Source organism: Coprinopsis cinerea, assembly GCF_000182895.1.
Source record: "Coprinopsis cinerea okayama7#130 chromosome 3 map unlocalized cont3.3, whole genome shotgun sequence".
NCBI lineage: Eukaryota > Fungi > Basidiomycota > Agaricomycetes > Agaricales > Psathyrellaceae > Coprinopsis > Coprinopsis cinerea.
The window spans coordinates 591,439-615,994 of record NW_003307542.1 but is presented as its reverse complement, the minus strand read 5'-3'; the positions used below and the strand labels follow the sequence as shown (position 1 = coordinate 615,994).

Sequence of the window (24,556 nt, the reverse complement as noted above, 5' to 3'; positions counted from 1 at the left end):
ACAGTGAATTTTGGGGGTCATCTGATGTCCTTTATAAATCAGCGATCCGTCTCCCTTTGACATCGACCACCACCACAGAATGTCCACAACCGCTTCAGAGCCCCTGGTCCTCCCGCTACCACCCCTCGACAAACACTGCTCCTACAACCCGTGTCCCACGTTCGGCGAAAGCGACGGCGAGGCAAAGCACCGATGCTCTCTCTGCAAGGGCGTGTCGTACTGCGTGAGTTGCTTTGCCTTTGTCTTCGACCGTCTTTACTTCTCTCTACTACTCTTAGACCTGATCTGACTTTTATTATATCTCCAGGGACAAAGATGTCAGAAACTAGACTGGAAAGAGAACCACAGATGGAACTGTTCCCCACTAGCTATCGACAACGACAAAGCTTTCCTCGAACCCGATCCTGAAGAGCTGGAAGAGCTCACTCGAGTAATCATGCACTGGAAAGAAGCTTACGACAAGCTCCCAGACGCCGAAAAGCAAAAGCAGAACAAAGGATGGAAAGCGAGCTCGATGCCCGAGTCAAAGGGACTACTGGGTGCGTCGGGACGTCGCGATCCACATTCTTACGCCCTCGCTCACCTCAGACGCTTATCCAGACCTCCAAATTGCCTCAGGCGCCTCCTACTCCCGCCTCCCAAAAAACCACACAAAATACCCTTTCAGGCTCCCCATCATCCTCATCACCCGACGCTTCCTGTCCTCCATGTTCCACCCCCCACTCCCTCCAGCCCTGGAACGCATCCCCGACATGCTTTGCAGGATGGGCAGAGAGATCGTCGCTCCTAATTACTATCCTAGAATGCACGGGCCAAAAATCATCCGCAAGCCTGCTGATTTATCGTCAGGGGAGTATGGGACAATCCTGGACTGGATGCCGGTCGCGCTGCTTGAACATGGTATAAAAGGCGAGGTGAAGGAATGGGGTGACAGGTGGATTGCCCTGGCTACAGCGGAGAAATTGCTTTGGACTGATGATGGTGTCGCGACACTTTAGAACACGGACCAGGCGACGCGCAGGTTGCGGACGCGACGCGTCGAGAGAGTGAATTCGCGTGTGTAACAGTTGTAATGGGCTTTCTGTACTCCACCTCACAATCCTACTGCGTGTATATACCACCTCTTTCCCCGTTGAATAGACTTTTTGAATGTTCGTGACCTGGCGCCTGCGACCACCATCCTGTCATACTCAGGGGCTTTCCTGCCTAAATCGTCTCGCCTCATCCCCAAGACCGTATCTGCAACCACAACAACGCAACCACTCGTAATATATCTCGGAAACCCTATAGACCGCTTTAAACGGGACTCTTGGGCGACCCCTCGCACTCGCACACACCCGCATCGACAGGAGCGCTGAGGCCAGCTTCTCATCTTTAAGCTTTACACCTGTCACGGGGCTCTGGTTCTATCAATCACTGACTACATATATGTGATTCTCCTAGTTTTCAACCCTCAACCCTTCTTAACATCGACCACCACAATACCATGTCCACAACCTCTTCCTCAGAGCCCCTCGTCCTCCCGTTACCGGCCCAGGACACCGGGTGCGGCTACCCGCTCTGTCCCAATGAAGAAGAAGACGAGCCGGTGGAGGCCCAGTTTCGCTGCTCTGTCTGCAAGAACGAGTCGTACTGCGTATGTGGCTTCGGTTTTGCCTTCAACCACTTCCCCGTCATGTGCATCGACACCGCCTAGCGCTGCTCTGACCTTAAACTTGCATCTACAGGGTCTCAGATGTCAAAAACTGGACTGGAAGAATCACAAATGGATCTGCTCCCCGCTAGCCATCGACAGCAACACAGCCTTCCTCAAACATGATCCTGAAGAGCTTGAAGAGCTCACTCAGGTCATTCGCCGCTGGAAGGAGGCATTTGTCAAGATCCCAGATTCCGAGAAGAAGAAGAAGGGATGGAAGGCCAGCTCGATGCCCGAGTCGCAGGAATTGCTGAGTACGCCGGCCCAATTCACATTTTCATGCCTTGGCTCAGGACTGATTCCATCTAGACTTCAACATTGCTTCAGGTGCCTCGTACACCCGTCTCCCCAAAGACCACACAAAGCGTCCCTTCCGGCTCCCCATCACCCTCATCATCAGGCGCTTCCTCTCCTCCATGCTCCTGCCCCCAATTCCTTCAGCACTCGAAACTGTCCCCGACAGCATTTGCAAGCTGGGAGAAGGAGCTCGACTTCCTCACGGTTGGGGTAAAATGTACGGACCCAAGGTCGTGCACAAGCCTGCTGATTTGTCGCCGGGGGAGTATGAGACAGTCGTGGACTTGATACCCATCATGTTCGTCGAACAGGATATGGAAGGCGAGTTGAAAGAGTGGGGTGATAGGTGGCTTGCCCTGTCTCTGGCGAGGAAGATGCTCTGGAACGATGATGGTGTCGTCAGAGGAGGATAAAGTACCGACAACAACATAACGCGACGCGACGCGTCGGGAAGATATTACGCGCGCATCAGTTGCAAAATTGACTCTCTTTACAACATGTAATAGTACCAATCTCCTAGTACCGTTATCGAGTCGTTGGCCTTCCAAGCCATAACCAAGTCTTCCTTTGAGAGAATTGTAAAATGTAAATAAACACCAGGTAAAACACTTCTCCACCCAATAGCCCCTAAACTGATCAAACTCGTCACGGGCACGTTTCCTTACATAATGCCCTGTCATTATCTCCGAAAGTTTAAGCTTCTAAGAGGCACTCCAAGTTGACTAGGACTTCAACTAGAACCACCACCATGTCTACCTCCAACACCACCCAAGATAACGCGGTTCTCCCGGCCCCAAAGCCTTCGGGGTACTGCGAATTCGATGACTGCCCCGACGCTGACGAAGGCGCAGCGGCGAAGAGCCGATGCTCAGTATGCAAAGACTACTCCTACTGCGTGCGTCTATTTATCTCTGAAACAAAGACTCCAGCTCTTCGTGAATCGTGATCCAAATCTGACTTGCCCAATGAACACCACAGAGCCAAAAATGCCAAAAGCTGCACTGGAAGCAACATCACAAGTGGGGCTGCTCGTCTTTGGTCGTCGAGAAAGACAAGGCATTCCTCGAGCCCGATCCTGAGGAGCTCAAGAAACTTGAAGATGTGGTTGTACGATGGCACGCAGCGTTTGAGAAGCTCCCGCGTGAAACACCCTCGAGCCGAGCATGGAAGGCGAGCTCGTTGCCCGAGTCTCAGGAACTTTTGCGTACGTCGCGGCCCGGCCCAATATTTAACAACGCTAACCTTTTCTCAATACCTCATCTCATCCCCAGAACTCGAAATCCCATCAGGCTCCTCATACACCCGCCTCCCACCAGACCACACAACCTACCCCTTCCGCCTCCCCTTGACCCTCATCGCCCGACGCTTCACCTCAGAAATGCTCTCCTCCCTCACCCCAGAAGCCCGCACCGTCCTCGGGGGGTACATCACCACCTGCGGGCACAACCCGCCCAAACCCCACTTCACCAAAGTCTACGGCCCTAAGGTGGTCGAGAAGCCAGCGGATTTGGCGCCCGGGGAGTATAATTTTTGGATGACGCTCGCGCCATATGTCGCGTTTCAGGATTTCAAGGTGTGTAAGTTTGGGGAGGAGTGGGCGAAGAGGATGAGGGCGTTGGCGACTGCTAGGGTTTTTTTGTGGGATGATAGGAATTTGAATGGGAGGAAGTGAAGTGGTCTCGTGTAGGAGGAGGTGGGAGATGAACGAAAGTTGTTCTTGATCTTACCTGTGATGGCTGCCTCTTTGCGCGCGTGTATTATAGTACTATCTTGCTATGCTGATCTAGCAATCGTTATCCTTGCCAGAAGAACGCGATAAATGGAGAGTGGCTCGCGACCTTGCGAGGCCCAGTTCCCTGTGGTGTCATTTCCTCGATCCCGAAAAGAGGCGACAGTGGGGAAGGCACCCGTCGAGACTGGCTGCCAGTGGAGCTCACTGCAACCCTTGCAGCATGCCATGTGTCGCGACCTAGTCCTGGTCCTCGTTCAACACCACGTGGCTATAGAAGCCCAGGATGAATCAGGCTGGATGGGCGCTTAATCTAATTTGAACTTCGAAGCGACTTGGGGCTGGCATTACTTGAAAGGATCAATGCACTAAGATGTCTATTGTACAGATTTTATAATTCGGGAACATATCATTCTCTTCAGATGGTAGAGGGCTTTTCCGCTCCCGCATCTCGAAAGTAACGACTTTGGAAGTGGGAGTTGCCAGATGAGTGCCGACCATCTAGCCCTTAAAAGAACTCTCGGTGCGCTTTCTCTTTGCAACCGGCTGATCATCGGATGATTTTCTGCTTGGGCCGTCGCTTCTAGAAGCACCTACACTGTTACGAGGAAGCGGAGCGCCGGTGGATATGATGTCGGGGGCTGGCGCGAGCTTCGGCGGTTCTGCCTGCAATGCCTTTGCACTATATGAATCTCTACCTTTCTCGTCCACCTCGGGTATTCCAAAATTCCCGGGCTTCAGACCTCCGCCGGTGTATTGTGGAATCTCATCCTTCAATGTCTTCCATTCCGGGTCTTTTAGCGCTTCCTCAAGCACATGCATAAGGCCATCGTGAGTTGGAATGTTTTTGCTGGGATCGCCAGTGTAGACGGCTGAAAACATGCCTGCAAGTGCCGGTAACAGAGTGCTAAGCCTCTTGGCAACAAACGGTATGTCTTTTAAATACCACCCATTTGGCTCGATGCTCTCTGTGATCAAGAACGCCGCTTTCTCCTTTCCGTGTAGGCGGTCAAATTGCGCCAACACAAGGGCACGCGCCTTTGCAATGGCCTCTCCGACGCCCAGCGCTCGAGCGTATCGGGCACAGGCGTACATAAGGACATGGACAAACGACTCCAGATCATCCAGGACCGTATTAGGGCTGCTTTGATCCATCATCAACCTGCACGATAGAAATTGCCATGATACCTAGATAGCAGTTTTTAGTCATTGGAGTAGGCAGAATGGGCGAAATAATGTTACCGTTCGCTCAACAAACTTGGGGGCGCTAGCCTGACTAGTATCCGACTCGGACACTGGCACGTCGAGCTTCTTCGCAAGCCCAATCTACAAGGAACCCGGTGACTTTTCCATCCTTCCAATAGACCATGATGTTGTCGATAGAGATATCTCTGTGCAGAAGACCGGCCTTTATATAAGCATCCAGGTGGGCTAAAGAGCATAGAATTAATAAGCCTCTTGAGAGCAGTAGTTCTGACGTTAAAGGCAACGGACCTTGGAGAGCATGTAGGACAGCTGTTACCATCTCCCAAGAGTACGAAAATTCGCTCAAAGGTTTTCCTATACGATCGAGGACCAGCCTATAGTGGTAGTGAACCCGAGCCTGAACCTTGCGTCCGTTTGGGGGGCCGCATTTATGGAACTTGGCCTCCTGCACTGTAACACTAACATCGCCTGAGGTCAAACGTGGGGCTATGTTTCTGACCTGGCTCTTTTGAAGCCGCAGATAGACTTCCCCTTCTGTGTCATATCCGTCAATTCTCCAGGTGTCCTTCAGGAAAACTAACTCGGAGCCGGTTTTCTCTCTCTCCATTGGTGATGTGGCCTCCGCATCGAACTGGCAATTGTAGGCGATGAATCCTCGAGTACCTCGGCCGACCGGAAAATAGTGAGTTTGCGTCACCGGTACACCACGAATAATGTAGTAACTGGTTTCCCCAGAGAATTCATCCTTTACTCCCACTTTGTACAGTGGCTCTTCACTAGTCGCGTTCAGGGCTTCGCGAGCCAGCTTGGCTTCATATGCATCCGTGGGCGAAACCGAGTCCGAGATCGGAACAAAGCTCTTATCATGTCCTCTATACTCGGGAGTGGCGCGAGAGAATCGCCAGAGAAAATCAAGTAACCATGAGGATCCTTCTATTGAATCGAGGTCAAACTCTCTGGTGACAGTTGCACAGCTGCGTGTCCAGTGGATGATGCGGCAGAATGATCCATTGATAAAGATTGTGAAGGCATGTGTTCTGAGCTGCGAAGCCAGGAGGGCGTTGGCATAGATAATGAGTTGGCCCCGTGTCTCTTGACCTGCTTCTGTAGTCGTCTCAAATTCCTTATGGCTTTTGGCCTGGTCGTCGAATGGTTGGCAGCTGGAATCCATCTTAATCTCCAAGATGGATTCCATCAATCTGACCCTGGTGGGCTTGTCATTGGAGATATTCATAGAAGACCTGTAGAACGCAATGTCTGGTTTTATAGCATGTCCCAGGAAATAGCCCGAGTCCTTGTCCACAGAGTTAGAGGTGTTGACAATCTTCAGGTCGGGACAATAGGGAGATAGAGCCGCAATCTACATTTTGTGACAGTGAGCAATAGTCTGTTTCAATAAGTAGTACTGGGAACTTACCAGGGGGTCGTACAGCTTCGTTTCACTCTTAGCGACTTTGCATTGTTCCAATGCAGCCACAAAAGCCGCCCTGAACTCAGACATATTGCCCCTGTCATCATCTCCCAATCTGTTCAGCGGCAGGTGGTTGTCCAGGAAGTTTCCTGGATCTATTGGACCGGCGAACTTGCCGCTCATTTCGTTTGAAGCCGCAAGATAGATAGCTGCTTTAGGTACATGAGGGCTTGTGCTTGACGGAAGCCTGCTCATGAAGCGCTGGCTCTCTGGCGTACGGGTAGCAGCGGCGGCTAAGTTGGATGATCGAGCTCCGTAGAACATGTCTGGCGAGATGGTCATGGCGAGAAAAGATTCGGGAGGTTTGCAGTGGGAGAACAGAACCTTAGGCGGTTTGTGGTTTGAAGGATAAGGCTCTACACTTATATATTTTCAGAGGAGCCAGTACATACGATGCAAGCTAGGTTGGAATGTCCTCTCGGAATAGAGAAAACAGGCTACTCTCAGTGTGTGCAGTTCTCGAATTGATAAATAACGGTAGGTACACAGGAGGGTCCTATCACTTCACCAATGCATGCAGCGCAACACACTGGTCGACCAGATATCGGAAGATTCATGAGTGCAATAACAACATTTTTTTTAAGCGCCGAGGTGGGATATCCTCACGAGTCGTAATTCTTCAGGAATTACCATCAAGTTGGAGGACGGGCTCCCCTCCTCAATCTCTAATTGCGAGAATTACATGGTTGTCGATTTTACCATTCCTTGGATAAAATCCTACAGCTGTCGGTAATTCTGCAAGCAGACCCAAGTGTGCAAACAACGGTTCCTCGGTTGGGAGGCTACTCGGAGAAAAATGGATGAATTGGCCACTAGTCGATGACGAGTGGGCCAGTCAGAATCGAAAGAGACCCTAAGTGCGCTAGTAAGTTTCTTCGCACCACATGAGACCCAGCCGAGTGCCCCTACTATGATAAACTAGGGACAAACAAACGGAACGAAAACATGTAAACACCTGTCTGCAGTGGGGTTGCTTCTCGTCCCTCGTGTCCATTTCATGCCAGCAAACACCTCACCTCGTCTCCCTCCCGAGCTGCTTGAATTACTCATCCACCCCTACGTGAATGATCGGCCAATGCTCGCGCAGTTGTCCCTTGTTGGTCGGGACTGGTACCCAATAACGAGGGTGCATCTCTTTCGCACTATTCAAATCCCCATCCGATATCCACCAGGAGTGTTAGAACAGAGAAGCTTGGAACTCCTTCAGCTCTTCCGAGTTCGACCCTCACTTCCGCAGTTCGTCAGGGAGGTTGAACTCCTGGTCAACGTAAATCACGAATCGCCGATAATGGATGCGGACCAGGGCCTCAAGGACTTATCCGCCCTCTTCGCGATGATAGGCTCACCAAAAGCGATATCGCTACAGCCTTCGACGGACTACAAACCGAGCTGGACATCAGGTTTCGATTTTTCGAAGGGGTTTGTCGATGCTTTCTTCCACCTTGTCTCGACGCCTACCGTGGAGAAGGTCAAGATCTGGAAAGTGATGGACTTTCCGTTGTCGCGCTTGTTGAGCATCCCGACGCTCAGGCACCTGGACCTGACAAGGGTTGATGGGTACTTCGACTCGTTGCCGGACAAGGCGCTACCTCCCTGCAACACCGACAGTGGAGAGTTGGTCCACTTCACCACCAACGACTGCCACTATCCTCTGCCCCACTTGGTGCGACACGTGCAGTCCCCCTTTGCAGCCTTGCGGCTCGATCGCCTTCGACATCTCACGTTCAACGTGAACTGGCTCTCGAGGAATGATTGGATAGAAACCTGGGACCAATTCACGTCGCTGTTTTCCTCCACTCTGGAATCGCTTGCAATAACGCATTGTGGACATCTGGAAACCACTTATTCCAGATGGGCGTCTTTCTGCAGCTCTGCTCATAGTACGTTTTCAAAATTCCTTCCTTCGAGGTTATTTCTTTCTTAACTCTGACTGGGCCAGTATCCCCCATGGCCTTCCTCGACATCGCGGTCTTCCCCAACCTGAAGAAATTGACGTTTTACTGCAGTTACTCATATGCTCACTACACCAAGGCCCGGGACTGTCCAATCAACGGCATGTCCGCAAGCCTTGACCGGTTTTCCCGAATGCCTAATCAGCTCGAAGAAGTGGCTATCGAGTTGGTAGACTATCTATGGGAGCGCCGATGCTCTGGACCGACTCTCGGGGAAGGTAGAAGCGAGAGGGATTGGGTTGATCTGGATCGGGCACTGGCAAGCCCGGGCCTAGAGAGATTGCGTAAAGTGGTATTAAGACCCCGATTTCTTAAAGAGGATGCGGGGCTCTTGCGTCCGTTTAGAGAGATATTTACGGGTTTAATGGTGAACACTGTGATGGCAGGTCGCGAACTTGCCTTTGTTGATGTACCTCTAGGCTCAGGCGACCGTGGCAAAGATTACTACAAAAAAGAGATGATAGTATCCGAGGACTGACATGGTAATTAGTACTACTTACATTCGGACGCTACACCCGTTTCCCCGTGGTAGTTAGCATATATACATGGCTCGCCTACCTTGTTGACTTCAACTGCCGTCCAGCACCCTCACTCTGACAGCCTCGAAGCCATTCTTTTCAATTACACTAAGAGATCCATGTTCGTTCTAAATCGTCGACAGAGACAAAGCCTTCCTTGAGCCCGATTTCGAGATGAGGCCTTCAGATTTGGCTATGCGATGGCTGGCAGCATTTGACAAGCTCCCGCCGCCCGCGGGAAACACCCTGCATCACCGGTACAAATGGCATCAGGCTCTCACCATACATCTGCTTCCCACCAGAGCACACACCCCACACCTGCCCCTATCGATCTATCCCTCGTCGGCTCACCTCCAATATGCTCCTCCCACAATGCCGAAGCTGGATGGCGCATATGCCGCGTTTCAGGATAAGGTGTGCGAGTTTGGGGGAGGAGTGGGTGAGGAGGGATGAGGGCGTTGGCGACTGCTGGGGTGCTTTTGTGGGATGATAGGAATGACAAGGGTAGGCGGAAGTGGGGGTGAAGGGGCCTCGTGAGTGAGAGGTCACGGAAGACAGAAGGTGTGCATCGTGCTTCTTCGTTCCGGTATATGTGCACAAGTGTACTCAAGTGTTACATTACATTACCACCTTGGTATGTTGAAATGAACTGAGATCCTTACCCGGAGAACACGATAGAAGCAATAGCAGCAGATCGCGACCTCGAGAGAGGAAGATCGAGGCCGATTTACATTCCATGCCCATTGGGTGCGATGGGCGCCTAATCACGTCAGCCACATACCGCGACAGCACAGGCTGACACGTCGACACCGGCACAGCACAGAAAGATCATAGCATCTATAATCCTAATGAGTTAGCCCTAAGAACCGACACATCATGCACCCATACTCTTGAAAATCATCCTCGTCCTCTCTTCGACCGTCCAAATGGAAGAAACTATACCAACTGACGAAGAGTTCAGGATACCTGCGCCGAGGCGGGTCCTCAAGCATTCTAATGAAGACGGGTGCCTCGTAGAAGAGACTTAGCTCATCATCCTGGAACAGATCGTCTTCGAGTGCCGGATCTTTGATCCCATGCCTAACGTGTTGGGTAACAATCAGTGAAAGGGGCGGAATACAGAGTCATGTTGGACGACTGACATCATGGTCTGAAGGTGACTCATCACTTCACCTTCCCGAGCAGCGTAACCGTCGTTGAACTCGGTACAATGGTTGCAGAACCACGACACACTTCGGTACAATTTGGTTTTCGCAACTTGTAGCTTTACAGGGTCAGTGATCACAGTGAACTGAAGCGAGTTCCAAGGGTCGCTGTTGAAATACTTGGGATGCTTGGTCATCGCGTGGTGTATCTGTGGATGCGGGACGTTAGAATTTCATGCCAGAAATTTCAGCGAAGGGAATGACTTACGGCGCTTCTCCAAGTATAGGCGCCTAAGAACGGCTTGTATTTGTGTCCGTTCTCCTGCTTGAAAGTCTCCGTCTTCAGGCAAGCGTTACACGTGAACCTCTTATCCAAAGCGTCCATTTGAGCTACAGTGGCTGTCAAAGGCGACAGCCTAGCTTCCTCGATAATCTGGCTGGCGATATCCGAGGCTCGAACGTTGAGCTCCAAAGAAGGGCAGGCCTCGGGAGGGATACTGTACTGAGGTCTGCGAGCATTTCGTGCTACCTCTCGTCCAAGGTAAGAACAACGGTGAGTTGCTGCCATGCCCATCCCGATCAACGGCCTTCGAACAGGCTTGACGTGGCCGGGGTTGTTGCATGTGAAGACACAAGCAGCAAGATGGGATATGTCAACGCCCAGGGGTGTGGCCGCCGAGCATGGAAAGCGAGCTCGCTGCCCGAGTCGCAGGAACTTTTGCGTACGTCGCGGCCCGGCCAATATTTAATCAACGCTAACCTTTTCTCAATTCCTCGTCTCATCCCCAGAACTCGAAATCCCATCAGGCTCCTCATACACCCGCCTCCCCCCAGACCACACAACCTACCCCTTCCGCCTCCCCTTGACCCTCATCGCCCGACGCTTCACCTCCGAAATGCTCTCCTCCCTCACCCCAGAAGCCCGCACCGTCCTCGGCGGCTACATAACCACCTGCGGGCACAACCCGCCCAAACCCCACTTCACCAAAGTCTACGGCCCCAAGGTGGTCGAGAAGCCAGCGGATTTGGCGCCTGGGGAGTATAATTTTTGGATGACGCTCGCGCCGTTTATGACTGTGCAGGATTTTGGTGTGTGTGAGTTTGGGGAGTGGGCGGAGAGGATGAGGGCGTTGGCGACTGCTAGGGTTTTCTTGTGGGATGATAGGAATAGCAAGGGTGGGAAGGAGTAAGGTGAGCGAGGGAGCGAGCGAAGGAAGGGGGTCACGAAAGAACATTGGGTTCTTGAGCTTGTTTGTGATGTACATCGTGCTTCGAACTATATCTGTATTACGTATAGTCCCGCTTATACTTGTGTTATTCATACCTAAGCCTCGTGACTGCCTCTCAAGAGGTCCCCGTTGGCCTCGAGTCTTCAACCTTGGGTGGATGTAGTGCAAGCACAACATCCGTGGACAAGATGAGGTCGAGTGATCCGGAGGCGGCGCACCTGTTTGGTCAGACCAAACAGCCTCGTCTTCCTCGCGCCGATGAGAGATGGTATCTCTCATCTTCTCGCCGTTCTCGAGAGGTCCCCATCCTCTCTACTCGCTCCTCTCTCGTTTTCGCGTCCCACCGCTCCCGCCCACCACCAGCGCCTACGCTTGGCCATCCAGCCACGGTTGCTCCGGCTCGGTGGTCATCTGGGCGTTCCGGCCAGCAAGCTGTCCCAGGCAACACCAAGGAACTGATTAGGTTTACTTGGCTTCACGCTTCGTCACGGCTCTCGAGAGAATGAGCCTATCTTGTCGGATGGACCTTGATCGTTTTTCACATCGTCGGATAGAGGGGACTTGTAAAACCATTGGTCGCCGTCGAACTCAGAAAAGCTATTGGGCACCTGGGAGGATGATTCGATAGGTATCAACCTTACTGATTCGCACCACATAACAGAGCTTACCCAGGAAGAGAGGATGCCAGCAATTAAGGCGGGATCATACCGATTGGAAGTCACGGGAACGGTGACATCCGAAGCCATGTTTTCTGTCCTCCATCCAACAACCTCCGATTCCCAATAAGTCGCCCCTTCACCCTCACGGTCAAGGTTAACAGCAAGAAAGATCCATCTGTCACCACTGGTCAAAGCACCACGAATGTGAGACTTCCTGAGTGGAATGTGAGCATAATTCAAGAATTGGGGCAAAAACAACCAACCCAAGGTGCTTCGCACAAGCAACGAGCTCAACGAGAGCCCGGGGAGTATGTCCCTCGAGTACAATGCCGTCGGAAGCTTTAGCCTCAGCGGTAAAAAACGCGACCAGGTTTTGAGAGATACGCGGTGTGAGCTGAGGAGGCTTCCGCAGATGCATGCCTGTAAGCGAAGTAAGCGAGTGCAGCGAGGCCAAGCACAAAGGGGAAGATGTCTTACGGGCAATCCGGGCATCCGCCACAAGAGCGGTATAATCGATCACCCCAGACACAGTGTCCATCTTCGATTCCCTTGGGCGAGCGCTTGGTACGGGTTTCTCCAGCATTATGACCACCCTTTGGTCGGAAGGAACCATAGCCGTGGTTCTGAAAAAGAAAGCATCAATGAACATTCGGGAAGAAGCCTCGTTCTGAATCGATGTTAGGGAATCGTGTGTGCTCGGGGATTAGACGAACACATACCACGTTGTTGTAAGTATTGGACAAAAACGACAAGTGTCTGTACATATTTCCGTTCGACCATAGCTCAGTAGCACCAAGTTGTCGGGTAGATTCAATGGCATCGCGAAGTTTCTCTTGGTCCTGCAAAAACAGCATGCCGGCTTGTGTGATATTCAGCCGACCCAGATTGGTTTCATTGACAGCAGAGAATGACAAGGACTGTAAGGCAATCAGAACTTTGTAGGAGACGAAACAACTGAAAGGCGTACAAGCGGTTCCTTGGTTCGGGTTTCGAGTAGAGCGATCACTTTATCCAGCTCATCACCAAGTGTGTCGGTTTCTGTTGCTTCTAATTCGAGCACGTCTTCAAAAACGATGGTTTTCCGAAGCTTTCGAAGTTGTACGAGCGACAGTTCGAGCTCTAGGCCGCTGAGGCCTGAGATCTTACGTTTCTTGGATGCTGACATGTTGGTGAAAGGATTTGGCCCTTTTCTGGCTTGCCGCGGCTTGACTGGGAAAAAGTGATTGGTAAGCTTTCTAATGCATCCTCAGTCTTGACATGCACCGCCTTCCGCGTCTTCTTAGAGCTTAGGCGGTTCAGGATTGTACCCGCCCTCCAACGCTCGTTTGGCGCCTCGGGTGTTGACCATAGGCGCTTGGGGTTCACTGCAATGTGGGGTTTGTGTGGGGTCGTCGAGACGAGAGGGGATGTTGATTTGATGGTCAGTGCACTGGGTTTGGATAGGACCACACAACCACCGTCGCGGACCTTGTTGTGATAAGATGGAGGAGATTAGATCATGCAAGCCCTGGCATTCCTCCTGCACGAACTGAGCTCGGACCGTTGATTGACAAGGACATCTTTCACTTCCACCGGGACGAGCGAAGAATTACTCTATTCGAGATATGCATCCCAATTAATTATGTTCCAAGACATACACAATCGCAAAATCCATAATTCACTTAGCTGCCTTGGCCAGCGATTCCTCATCCACATGCAGCAAATCGATAATGCGCTCAAACTTCTCGTTCCCTCCCAGCTTGGCGATCTCCTGCCTCAACTGAGCTTCCAGCTTCTTAAGCACGGATAACGTATAGTCGAAAGACTTGGTGCGATCGCGGAGGTAGTTGATGGTGTGGATCTTGAGCGTTGGCGTCGGGGGCCGTTTTTGGAGGACGTCTATTCAACAAGCGTTAGTTCGAGTTGAGTTCCGTTCGTCTGAATCACAGGAAGGGTGACGTTGATGGGGGACGTACTAAGAACTTGTCGGTTTGACCGATCGGCATGGATACCGTGTACCACTGGGAACGAGAATTTGCCTTCCGTCAGGTCCTCCGCGAAGCCCTTGTTTGATGTGTATTCTGGGCTTTGAAGGTTCATGAGGTCGTCTCGGATCTGGAAGTACACGCCGAACAGGCTGACGAGCGGTGTATAGTCACTATCCCCCGGATGTTAGCTCGAAGGTCTGGCGGCACGAGATAGCACGACGGCGACGCACACGTCCGAATTGGTGGTGGAGCAAGCCATCATGAGTTTAATCCCCAATCGTAATAGGCCCCCGGTTTCTGCCAAAGGGCGGTGGGTTAGTCTGAGTCGATGTCCATACTTCGAAGGGGTACACGCACTATTGCTGACCATGTCGATGTATTGCTCCTCCGTCGGGCACTGTAATGAGTCGCGCCATAGAATCTCTAGACCCTGTCCTCGGTGTAATGACAGTAGCTCCTGCGTCACCATCTGGTCGATATCCTGCCTCGGCGGTGTCGGTCCATTCCTCAGCGCAAACAGCTCCTGGAACGCCAGGAAGTAGACGTAATTCGCAGAGTTGATAGTTTGTGGAATCCCATAAATCTTATGGGCGACTAAACATGGATGTTTAACAGCATTCTAGAAACCCAGCAAGATCGAGACGCACCTGGGTTCCCCCTCCGTAACTGCGAGTCGTCTTCAATATCATCCACCCTGAGGTTCTGAAATCAACACGGTTCTTGATACCCAACCTCCCGCGATTTCGACGTACATGAGACTAGCAGCATGCAGCATGTTGACAATCTTCGCTATCACTTGGAGTTTATCATCGGGGACGTTGAGCCACAAATTGAAGGCATCTATAAGTTTTCCGCGTATCTCCTTGCCAGGATTCGAGGTTGTAAACGTGAATGGTTCCAGGATTGCCTAACACCGCATCCACAGCAATTCAGTACATTCCCAACTCGCACCCATGAAACGCCTTATCGCTCACCGATTCGAATTCTGGTGACCACTCTGGTTCTCTAGAAAGACGGTCTAGGATGTTGTCGTAGTTGGCCATGTTGAAGATGAGAGAGAAGGAGAACTTGGGAGAAGGAGATAAAGTTTGGTGGACATGGTCGTCGCTGCGGGCAAAGGGCTATAAAAGGCACGCCGAGTCGCGGTGACGAAAGCGATGAAACCCCTATTCGCGGGGCTTGCCGGCATCGGACCAATCTCCGACCAGCCCGCTCGAGGCGGCCAGCACTGAGCAGGGGACGTGTTCGCTCCCTGCAATGACGCTCAAGGCAGACAAAGTCCTCTGAACCGACGCTTTAGGCGGTGCACGCGCGAATAATGCCTGGATTCCCTTACCGATTCCAACAACAGGCTCTTCTGAATCCAGTACCCACCGGCGATTTCAAACTCTACCTTGCGGACGGACATCGTACAGCACCGAGTCTACTCGTCGACGCGCTCTTCACTCTTCGGAAATGGACGATGGCTTCTCCGGCTAGGCTTACCGGAAGACGTAACTAATTTGCGTCGGGGCTGTGGGCATCTGCTTGGTCCACAACCACGATCTCTGCTTCGCCTCAGCATGGGCGACGATCTGCGACGACGTGGCAAGCATGTGTGTGTGCGATACCGCTACGAACAAGCCTGTCGAGCTACCCGACAATCAAGCCTTCTCCCTCCAGCATGGGCTTGGCCTCGAATGAAGAAATTGGGAGGATGGTGCGGATCGCCCAAGAAAGATTTCGATGCCTCGAAATTCAAAGCGCTCAGCACGGTCACAGCGGCGCGCCCGACCAGGTGAAAGCCATCATTCGCCAAGGGTATGTAGCTCAGTTATCGGTTTCTGGCAGAGATTACTGATTTCTTTTCGCCAGCCAGAATGGAAACGTTCAGACGGGTCACGGGGGTCGCTATCCCCACCTAGCATACGCTCTCAAGGTAATCTTTCCGTATGACGACGGCAGACGATGATAGAATCCTTACCACATCCACGATGGCGACGAATCGATTATCGTTGTGGGCATTGAAGCAAGCGTTGATTGAGGTAAAAAATACGTCAAGATGGGATGTACGTATAGGTAAAGAGGCGTGCAGGGCTCGTTCTTGTTGTCATCTCACACCGTGAAGTGACTCACCCTCGTCCAGGGTTTCTCTGGCAAACACTGCCGCGCATTCAGTGTCTTCGAACCCCTTTCTCGAGCCTAGTCAGGTCCTTTTCCCTTTTTTTCTGCTGTCTGGAGGATATCACAAACCCTCCTTTTGGAGTCGCAACGTGACATCGAATCTGGGAAGCAAAGTCAATTCAACACATGGTGAAAGAGCAAAATGCGAATCCTCGTTACTTTCGACGGTCCTCGTGCCATTGACAAGCGGAAGCGCGGGTAACTCGCAATTTGAGCTCGGGCAGAAGACCTCCACGAGCCTGCACATGTAGACCAGGATACATAAAGCCTTCCTCTCGTGCGGCCATCTTTAACCCACACACCATGACTGCCTCACAGATTCAGAGCTCTGGCGTTGGTCTTTCTGATTCCCAAATCTCCCAAGGTCGACGACAGACCTTGGACCTTGTTAATCGTCTTCACAGTACGGGGTATACCTTGTCTCATGCTTTCGTCTTCAGCCCATTGAAAGCTCCACTACCAGCGTCCAGGTCGATATCGACCTTCCCCAGATCGCCGTTGTTGGATCGCAAAGTGTCGGCAAGTCCTCGTTAATCGAGGCCATCTCTGGCATCACCCTTCCCCGCGCTTCAGGTACATGCACCAGGTCCGTCCGTCTTCATCATTTCCTCCCTGCCACTTGGCACCCACTTAAGTACCCCACACTCAGATGTCCCATTGAGTGTCGCTTGGCCCAATCCAATAGTCCTTGGCAGTGCGAAGTTTCTCTGCGCTTCACCACTGATAGCAAGGGCCAACTCCTCGGCCAAGCGCGCAACGAGGCATTCGGTCCCACCATATTTGACAAGTCGGAAGTAGAACATCGCATCCGGCGCGCCCAGCTTGCCATCTTGAACCCAAACCAACCTCCTCGTGTCGTCCTCGAAAGCGATGACGAGGAATTTGAAGATTCGCTTACTTTTTCTAATAATTGTGTATCGTTGAAAATCAGTGGGCCGGATGTTGCAGACTTGTCTTTTGTTGATTTGCCTGGTATGTCTTTATACACATCCTGATCGTCGTAATTTTGATCAGGCCCTCTTCGTTGTTGTTAGGTATGATTGCGAGCGGGGGCCAACCCGGCGACAAAGAACTCATTGAATCTCTCATCACGTCGTATATCAAGAGGCCCAGCACAATCGTGCTTCTGGCTGTCGCCTGTGAAAGTATGTTCATCGATCCCCACTACGGCTAGCTCGCATTTGACAGTACTCGATCAGCCGACTTTGAGAACCAAGGTGCCCATTCCATTGCCAAACTCCATGACCCCGAGGGCAAGCGTACCATAGGTACGTCGTTGTTCTTTTTACCCTCCTTTCACGAAGGCTGACGTTTGTTGCAGGCGTACTCACCAAGCCCGACCGTATTCCCACTGGCGAAGAGTCGAGCTGGTTGCCCTACATTCTTGGAGATCGTGAGGTTCTCGAGAATAACTGGTACTGCGTCAAGCAGCCCAGCTCCAACGACCTCAAGAAGAATATGACTTGGGAAGAAGCTCGCCAAGCTGAGGATGTGTTCTTCAGTACTACCGCTCCCTGGTCTGAATTGGATTCATGCTATCATCGCTATCTGCGCACATCCAACCTCGTCGAACAGCTCAGCTTCGTTCTGTCGGACCTCATTAACAAACGGTGAGACTCCCTTGTGGTGTAGTAACTTGGAGACGGCTGGTTTAACGTCAACGTTTACTTGCAGTCTCCCTCAAATCCAAGAAGAACTGGATAAGGCGATCCTCAAGGCTCGAGAAGCGCTTCAAGGTCTCCCTCCTCCACCCTCCTCCAACCCATTCAACGAAGTCGTGTCCATGCTCCACCGGTTCACGGACGACCTCAAGCACCATGTTGTCTCGGGTGTCCCGCAGGCCAACGGTCTTCTCCAGGCGATCCGACCGGCTTTGATGAAATTCAGGAAGGGTATCAAGGATACGGCTCCTCGTTTCCACCCATGCGAGAAGAAGGTTTCGTCGACCACTACATTCGTCCAGCCTCGCTTTTTGGATAATGAAGAGGGATCGAGTGAGGCTGATTGGACGCCCGTTGCTGGTAGTGGGGATGGGGTTATTTATGTTGATCAGGTTCTTGCGAGGGCTCACGAGTGAGTGTCGTTGGCATGTCAGGGCTGTCTTAGCATTCGGTGCTGATGATACCCTCACCAGTGCGCGTGCCCGAGAGTTGCCAGGGCATGTCCCATTTGTCGTCCGGCGAACGTACATCGAGGAGATTGTCCATCAATGGCGTAGGCCTGCACTGGAACTGATCCAGACTATCTACGCATTGCTGGCGCGGTACATCAAGGACATCGTCAACGCCCACTTCTCGGAGTTTGGTCAAGGACTTTTGGAGCAACGAGTCAAGTACGTATGTTTTGGCGTGCAGTAGTCCTCGGCTGACCCCCATGTCCTTCAGGACAATCGTCCACAATCAAATCAACGAGTGCCTGGCTAGGGCCCAAGCTCGCGTGGACTGGTTGATTGAAGTCGAGACCCTCCCGTTCACACTCAACACGCACTATTTGTCTGATTACAAGGGCAAGTTCTTGGCCTTCTACAAGGCTACCAGGGAGAAGCACGCTCGAGGACATATCAGTCGACATATTGAAGAGTATTTGAATCGAGAAAAGGATGAGTACTCTGAGCGGGAGGGGGAGTGGGGTATTGAAAAGGTTTTGCAGGGGTTGAATGAGATTGGGATACGGGATGCTTCACCGGAAGATGTTTTCAAGATGCTGCCGATCGACGAGATGGAACCCGCTATTGAGATTATGGCCGACGTTCGGGCGTACTTCCAGGGTATGTCATTCATCCTTCCTACTCCCCTTGACTGTTTTTGAGCTTTCTTCGCATCATGTATGTAGTCGCCTACAAACGATTCGCCGACAACGTCCCTCAAGCCGTCGACTACGAGCTCGTCCGGGGTATCGAACGCAATATTCTTTCCGTTCTCTACTCCCGACTCGGTATAGACGGGCCTGAAGGACACCGTATCTGCAAGGAGTTGGCGCATGAGAATCACCATGTTGCTGCGAAGCGCAGGGATTTGGAGAAGAAGCTGGAGAGGTTGGAGACTGCTATGGCAGAACTTTTGGATGTTGGTTCGTCTGGGTCTTGAGGTTCTTTATCGTTGTTTACAATTGCTGTGTACATACTTACTGCTGGTTTCATAATTTGATTTTGACTCGTTTGTGTACCCCTCGTCGCGTCGCGACGCGCCCCTAATGAACTTGGTGCCACACGTGATCGTGGTCTTCTGGACCAAAGCCTAAGGCTGATCCCAGGCTGATCCCTGAATTTCCTCCATTCACCATGTCCAGAATCCACGATGGCAACGGCGGGTTGCCAATGCTAGCCTGTGTTTCGACTTCTCATCCTTAAAGTAATTTCGCGATTGGTCAGAATGATAAAGGCGGAAAACGGGGCTTTATTTTCAGTACGTCGTCCTATATTTGGCCCTAGATTCATTTTCTACCGTTCTACAACAAGGTAGATCCATTTTCTCTGCTTGGTTCGCGTAGAAACGCCATGAAAACAAAGGATCGACTCTTGCGAAGTGAAGCGACACCCAAGGATCAGCTACATCTGGGGTTGGTGGGACACTGGTGCTCGTGTGACCACTGTACCTGAATTTCTCAGTTTCCCCGAGCTCAAAGCGACCAGTCACCACCGCCAGCTTTCACTTTTGGTCTATATCGGAGACCCGCTTGTCGTCTGAAGGCTGTCAAGCGCGTTGGAAGATGGACATGTGCACCGGTCATGTTATCTTTCCAAACAGCATTACAGGAAAGGTGGGGGATGTCAGCGACTCGCAGTTCTCCCCTGTCGTGTCGTCGGCAGCTTTACCCCACATTGGACATCACAAAAAGATTCCTTGTGGTCGATAGCAGCGACTCGTGGGCTTGCGCTGCCAGTAGCGTCAATGTGCATATCTGGCGGCCGAACCCTGCAGATGGACGGTCTGCAGTGTTCTGCAGACGAACCTTCTAGCGAGATTGACGGGACAAGCTCAAGATCCGTATTCAAGCTCGAGCCTCGCATTGGCTGCCCTTCTCTAGCACACAGCAGCCATCTACTGCCCTATCATGATTCCTTAGTCCGCTCTGATCACATAGTGATTTCACCCATACTTAGGACGGATGGGAAATAAGACGATCGGTCTTGCCTCATGTGGGCTATTCAGAATCCCTCTAATAGCCCTTGTGACGCAGCGTGCATGCGGGCACCGAAAGGAACTTGACTTCTTCTCCCCCCAGCATTCTTGAACGTTCCCGTGTGTTACCACTGACGTACCTGTTCACACCGGTAGCGGGGCGAATAGCGAAGGAATTTAAAGCGACGTAACGACGGACGTATGGCTTCTCTAGTCCACGGTGCCCCAAGCTCGTCGTTGGACTTTCTGCACCTGTTCCTGCACAAGATGTGGAGCGGGTTACTTTCCGTCGCAGCGTTCCTCGCCACCTCTTCTGTCCTCCAGCAGAATGTTGTTCCTGGTGTGGCGGGGCAGTATTTACTGGGTCTCGGTGCGTGCGTTCAGCGTTGGGATATCTGCTGGCGACTTGACCACAGTCTACAGGTATTGGTGATGTCACTGGGTGAGTCTGGGATGTCTCGTTCAGGGTGGGACGGGAGGACGGCTGACTTCGCATGCGATTGTAGGCCAGTGGTTGAGACGAACATGATGGTGCGCCCTGACCGAATCTTTCTTTTGGACTGCATGCTAATGACTCATTGATACAGGGATATGCATCGTTGGAACAGAATGGGCGGGGACTGCATATGAGACAACGTAGTCGGGCTTTCATCGTCGCGGAGGAGTCAGCACCCAACAACCGAATCGTGTTCATCAACTCTGGTACGTGTCCCTTGGTACTCATATTTGGAATCTGTTGTTCTCGTTGGAGTGGGGAACGCATCGACCATCCACGCCAATAGGGGCTTGATGATCTGTTTTAGGATACTTGGGCGCTAATACTGATGACCTCATCACAGATGTTGGCATGGGCGATACAGGAGTTCGTCGGTCCATCGTACAGCAACTCTCATCACAATACCCCGGATTATACTCCGACCAGAACATCGCCTTTGTCGGTACCCACTCTCATGCTGGTGTCGGCGGGTACATGGAGAATCTGCTGCCTCAGGTGACCTCGTTGGGGTATGTGAAGCAGACCGCGGACGCCATCGTGGCGGGCACGGTCCGCGCTGTCCAACGTGCTCACGCTAGTCTGGCTCCGGGTCAACTGAGTGTGGGGAACACGACAATCGTCGATGGCAACATTAACCGCTCCCCGACTGCCTACCTTGCTAACCCGGCTGCTGAGCGTGCCAGGTATCAGTACGACACTGACAAGGACATGTCTCTGCTTCGTTTCGATGATGCGAATGGAAATGCGAGAGGGTTCTTGAGCTTCTATGCCGTCCATGGGACCAGCTTGTACATGGTGAGCCTGAGATTCTCCGAGAGGCTCTGTCAACTGTTTCGAACTTCTGACCTGATTTGCCGACCTGATTTGTTCCCCTTAGAACAACACATTGATTAGCACAGACAATAAGGGAATGGCCGCGTTCTTGTACGAGAATTTTGTGGAGCCTGATGCTATGCCGGGCAACACTTCCTTCGTCGCTGGATTCGCACAAGGTGACCCAACTTCAGTGATTGTGACTCTTTGACTGACGAATCTATCACAGCTAATGTTGGTGACACCACGCCGAATACGTGAGCCCATTCATCGACTCCTAAGCTACGAACCCTTCGAAGCTGACCGAGTATCCTAGATTGGGCGCTTTCTGTCACAGCCCCGGTCAGCCTTGGGATGGACAGCCGTGCGAGCCTGAAACTTCAACATGTGGAGGGAAAGCACAAGACTGTCATGGACGGTAAGGGATAATACATCCTCGGCCGAAGCACCCACATGAAGCTGACCTGTTTTGCAGAGGACCTGGATTCCGTATCTCTGATTTCGAGTCCAATAGAATCAACGGAGAACTTCAATTCCGCGGCGCTCAAACCATCATGAACAATCGACAACTAAGTCCAGTCAGGGGTGCTGTTCGAAGTGTACATGTCTGGATGCAGATGTAAGTGAAAATTCCGATCCTTCCTTTGTACTTGTACTTTGTGTTTCGCCGGTGGGCAGGGATGTGATGTCTGATCATGACTTCAGGGCCGGACACACCTTCACCTTGCCGAACGGAACAACAGCTTCGACCTGCTCGGCGGCTCTAGGTAAGTACAATTATTATTTGGCTTTCACAGGTAGCCCGGTTGCTAACGCATGGACACTAGGCTACAGTTTTGCGGGTGGCACGACGTGCGTTTTTAACCCAACTTCTCCCTTCACATGTCCCGCTGACTGCGCCATAGGGATGGTCCCGGAGCCTTCGACTTTACTCAAGGCTCAAACGCGTCTGATACCCAGTAAGCTGATCTGGCTTCGATAGGGAGAACATAAAATTGAGACACTGACTCCGTTAGGAATCCGTTTTGGGAAATTGTAAAAGGTTAGATTTTCAGCGCCTAACAATCAAGTTTCAACCATTGACAAGACGTTGACATTTTTTTAATAACCTCCATCCCTGCCACGGTTTGATCCTACGCCCAACTTCACGTCTTGGCCTGGTATTATCTGATAGGCGCCGTCACTCCTCCGCCGACTGCTCAACAGGTCCGATGCCACTATCCCAAGCCCATCTTACTGAATACGGTGAGTAACATGTAGTCAAACATGCTTCTTCAAGCGCGTGTTTCTCCCGCCATTTACTAACCAATCTATTCACTATCTATTTGACACTAGGGTGCCGCGCATTTCCCATATGAATGGGCACCGAACAGCGTCAGCGTCCAAATGCTCCGTGTTGGAAACTTTGGTAAGTGAGATGTCGAGCGCGCCTTGCAAGTCAACTGGAACTGATTATCGTCGGTGTCATTCAATTCCGCTCCGACTACTGTTTTTGACTCTCAGTGATGCTTATCATGCCGGGTGCGTAATTCGTTCCCCATGCTTCGACGCTACAGTCTAATACGGTAGGCTTCCATCTCAGGCGAATTCACTACGATGGCTGGAAGACGAATGCGGTCCGTGATTTCATTTTACTTCTTTCCTTCTCCGCCACAGGAAATTAACGGAGTATTCTTACCTTCTTTAATGCCCCTTTCCCATGGGTACTCATCACAAACCGTATCGCGGAATCGAATTGACTCTGCCAAATCCTCCGCTTCTTCATTGAATTATTACGTTACGCACGACTTCATCGTGATCACACCTCGCATCCGCCTCGCCTCGTGTTCGTTTGGACCTCCCGATTCAATAGCGAGTCGCTGCGAAACGCCTTGATTTCTTCAGGCGTTCTCGGTTCGGATGCATATGTGGTACTTGCTGGGCCGGCGAATACGTACGCACACTACGTCACCACCCGGGAAGAATACTCTGTACAGCGATATGAGGGTGCGAGCACCATTTTTGGACCATGTAAGTCCTTGATTCTCGTCCTTTCCGTTCTCTTGGGAGCCTATAGGGGAGCGGCAATTCCTCATGCTCTCAATTCTACGACCTTCAACCTCTTGGAAATGAATCGACCGTGCTTTGCTGACCGCATCTTCATCACTTGCAGTTACGCTCGAAGCCTATATCGAGAAGTACTCTAGTTTAGTCCCCTACCTATCCGATAACACTTCTGGGACGCCGCCGAGCGATGCTGCTCCACCCGAGCAGACTTCCAAAGCGATTTCTCTTCAGGTGGGTTCTTCCTGGACGTCCATATTCCTGTCTGACGCAATCTGAACGCAACGTCATTAGACTGGAGTTGTATTCGACGCCCCACCGGCGGGTAGACGATTTGGTGCCGTCATTGAAGATGTTTCGTCAAGTCCATATCGTGCCGGGGACAAGGTATCGGCCAAATTCGTTGGCGCCAACCCCCGAGTAAGTCGTCTCAATGGGGCTATCCTTGCGCTTGTCTGACCTTTGGGGAAGAACAACCTTTTGCTAGAGGGAACCTTCCTCGCTGTGGAACAGTTGGTCTCGGGACAGTGGCGAATGGTGAGATCTGACTCTCACCCCTCGACGATTTATGAGTGGACCAGAACTAACACTGTAAGTCGGATATGCTTTGGTCACTTTGACTCGGTCTGACGCTCCTGTAGATCTTGGGAATGAGCACCGTGACCATTTCATGGTAAGGGTCTACCTGTATTCTTGTCGGGGTTAAGTCTGAATTCCTACCCCGCCCACAGGACTATCGAAAATGGAACACCAGGTGCGCATTCTTTCGCCTAACCGCCTTGTCCCATAGCTAAATGAATTTCCACTCTTTAGCTGGAACTTATCGACTGCGATACTTTGGCCATTCGAAACCACTCATCGGTTCTATCTCAGCCTTCACGGGTCAGTCGGCTTCGTTTACAGTAGTATCGTGAAAGGGAATGTGAATTCACCATGCCTATTATTTCGTGTAACTTTAATTGCTAATCGATGGACAATCTGGACCCACCATTCTTGATCATGTACGTTTTGAGCATTTTCAAGGATCAAACACCCAAGGCCTCGCACTATG

General features: G+C 51.7%; 12 protein-coding genes across 12 annotated transcripts; 7 read left to right on the top strand and 5 right to left on the bottom strand.

The window, feature by feature from the left end:
• Positions 1-79: 79 nt before the first annotated feature.
• Positions 80-998, top strand: CC1G_04617 (hypothetical protein; the record flags this gene model as incomplete). The annotated part of the gene is made up of 3 exons (XM_001829876.1): positions 80-223; positions 308-539; positions 601-998. 3 exons carry the CDS (start codon positions 80-82, stop codon positions 996-998), a joined length of 774 nt encoding a protein of 257 aa, XP_001829928.1.
• A 488-nt stretch (positions 999-1,486) lies between these two features.
• On the top strand, positions 1,487-2,406 carry CC1G_04616 (hypothetical protein; the record flags this gene model as incomplete). Its single annotated transcript, XM_001829875.1, has 3 exons — positions 1,487-1,636; positions 1,728-1,950; positions 2,006-2,406. The coding sequence occupies 3 exons, from the start codon at positions 1,487-1,489 to the stop codon at positions 2,404-2,406; spliced, it is 774 nt and encodes a 257-aa protein (XP_001829927.1).
• Positions 2,407-2,741: 335 nt separating this feature from the next.
• On the top strand, positions 2,742-3,665 carry CC1G_04615 (hypothetical protein; the record flags this gene model as incomplete). The annotated part of the gene is made up of 3 exons (XM_001829874.1): positions 2,742-2,888; positions 2,972-3,197; positions 3,265-3,665. 3 exons carry the CDS (start codon positions 2,742-2,744, stop codon positions 3,663-3,665), a joined length of 774 nt encoding a protein of 257 aa, XP_001829926.1.
• A 658-nt stretch (positions 3,666-4,323) lies between these two features.
• Positions 4,324-6,681, bottom strand: CC1G_15846 (other/FunK1 protein kinase; the record flags this gene model as incomplete). Its single annotated transcript, XM_001829873.2, has 5 exons — positions 4,324-4,388; positions 4,421-4,866; positions 5,000-5,153; positions 5,217-6,288; positions 6,346-6,681. The coding sequence occupies 5 exons, from the start codon at positions 6,679-6,681 to the stop codon at positions 4,324-4,326; spliced, it is 2,073 nt and encodes a 690-aa protein (XP_001829925.2).
• Positions 6,682-7,396: 715 nt separating this feature from the next.
• Positions 7,397-9,322, top strand: CC1G_04613 (hypothetical protein; the record flags this gene model as incomplete). The annotated part of the gene is made up of 3 exons (XM_001829872.2): positions 7,397-8,279; positions 8,339-8,516; positions 9,013-9,322. 3 exons carry the CDS (start codon positions 7,397-7,399, stop codon positions 9,320-9,322), a joined length of 1,371 nt encoding a protein of 456 aa, XP_001829924.2.
• A 392-nt stretch (positions 9,323-9,714) lies between these two features.
• On the bottom strand, positions 9,715-10,588 carry CC1G_04612 (hypothetical protein; the record flags this gene model as incomplete). The annotated part of the gene is made up of 3 exons (XM_001829871.2): positions 9,715-9,949; positions 10,012-10,223; positions 10,283-10,588. The coding sequence occupies 3 exons, from the start codon at positions 10,586-10,588 to the stop codon at positions 9,715-9,717; spliced, it is 753 nt and encodes a 250-aa protein (XP_001829923.2).
• Positions 10,589-10,657: 69 nt separating this feature from the next.
• On the top strand, positions 10,658-11,204 carry CC1G_04611 (hypothetical protein; the record flags this gene model as incomplete). The annotated part of the gene is made up of 2 exons (XM_001829870.1): positions 10,658-10,736; positions 10,804-11,204. The coding sequence occupies 2 exons, from the start codon at positions 10,658-10,660 to the stop codon at positions 11,202-11,204; spliced, it is 480 nt and encodes a 159-aa protein (XP_001829922.1).
• A 524-nt stretch (positions 11,205-11,728) lies between these two features.
• Positions 11,729-13,067, bottom strand: CC1G_04610 (hypothetical protein; the record flags this gene model as incomplete). The annotated part of the gene is made up of 6 exons (XM_001829869.1): positions 11,729-11,851; positions 11,912-12,116; positions 12,166-12,322; positions 12,380-12,569; positions 12,622-12,819; positions 12,870-13,067. The coding sequence occupies 6 exons, from the start codon at positions 13,065-13,067 to the stop codon at positions 11,729-11,731; spliced, it is 1,071 nt and encodes a 356-aa protein (XP_001829921.1).
• Positions 13,068-13,559: 492 nt separating this feature from the next.
• On the bottom strand, positions 13,560-14,928 carry CC1G_04609 (farnesyltranstransferase; the record flags this gene model as incomplete). Its single annotated transcript, XM_001829868.2, has 7 exons — positions 14,844-14,928; positions 14,622-14,776; positions 14,517-14,563; positions 14,227-14,463; positions 14,100-14,166; positions 13,858-14,039; positions 13,560-13,780 (listed from the first exon to the last, which is right to left on the bottom strand). Exons 1-7 carry the CDS (start codon positions 14,910-14,912, stop codon positions 13,560-13,562), a joined length of 978 nt encoding a protein of 325 aa, XP_001829920.1. The 5' UTR covers positions 14,913-14,928.
• Positions 14,929-15,035: 107 nt separating this feature from the next.
• CC1G_14104 (hypothetical protein) lies at positions 15,036-15,277 on the bottom strand (the record flags this gene model as incomplete). The annotated part of the gene is made up of 2 exons (XM_002911526.1): positions 15,036-15,152; positions 15,206-15,277. The coding sequence occupies 2 exons, from the start codon at positions 15,275-15,277 to the stop codon at positions 15,036-15,038; spliced, it is 189 nt and encodes a 62-aa protein (XP_002911572.1).
• A 1,058-nt stretch (positions 15,278-16,335) lies between these two features.
• CC1G_04608 (myxovirus resistance 1) lies at positions 16,336-19,355 on the top strand (the record flags this gene model as incomplete). Its single annotated transcript, XM_001829867.2, has 11 exons — positions 16,336-16,365; positions 16,473-16,618; positions 16,760-17,004; positions 17,067-17,177; positions 17,232-17,300; positions 17,354-17,642; positions 17,707-18,105; positions 18,167-18,364; positions 18,417-18,799; positions 18,865-19,101; positions 19,321-19,355. The coding sequence occupies 11 exons, from the start codon at positions 16,336-16,338 to the stop codon at positions 19,353-19,355; spliced, it is 2,142 nt and encodes a 713-aa protein (XP_001829919.2).
• An 896-nt stretch (positions 19,356-20,251) lies between these two features.
• Positions 20,252-24,490, top strand: CC1G_14103 (ceramidase). Its single transcript, XM_002911525.1, has 24 exons — positions 20,252-20,523; positions 20,577-20,595; positions 20,660-20,684; positions 20,741-20,855; positions 20,993-21,444; positions 21,527-21,641; positions 21,692-21,719; positions 21,779-21,880; positions 21,938-22,081; positions 22,168-22,229; positions 22,290-22,314; positions 22,368-22,421; positions 22,479-22,504; positions 22,637-22,707; positions 22,798-22,870; positions 22,966-22,983; positions 23,045-23,078; positions 23,315-23,472; positions 23,615-23,739; positions 23,800-23,925; positions 23,977-24,096; positions 24,147-24,178; positions 24,237-24,259; positions 24,319-24,490. Exons 1-24 carry the CDS (start codon positions 20,355-20,357, stop codon positions 24,417-24,419), a joined length of 2,217 nt encoding a protein of 738 aa, XP_002911571.1. The 5' UTR covers positions 20,252-20,354; the 3' UTR covers positions 24,420-24,490.
• The last annotated feature ends 66 nt before the right edge of the window (positions 24,491-24,556 follow it).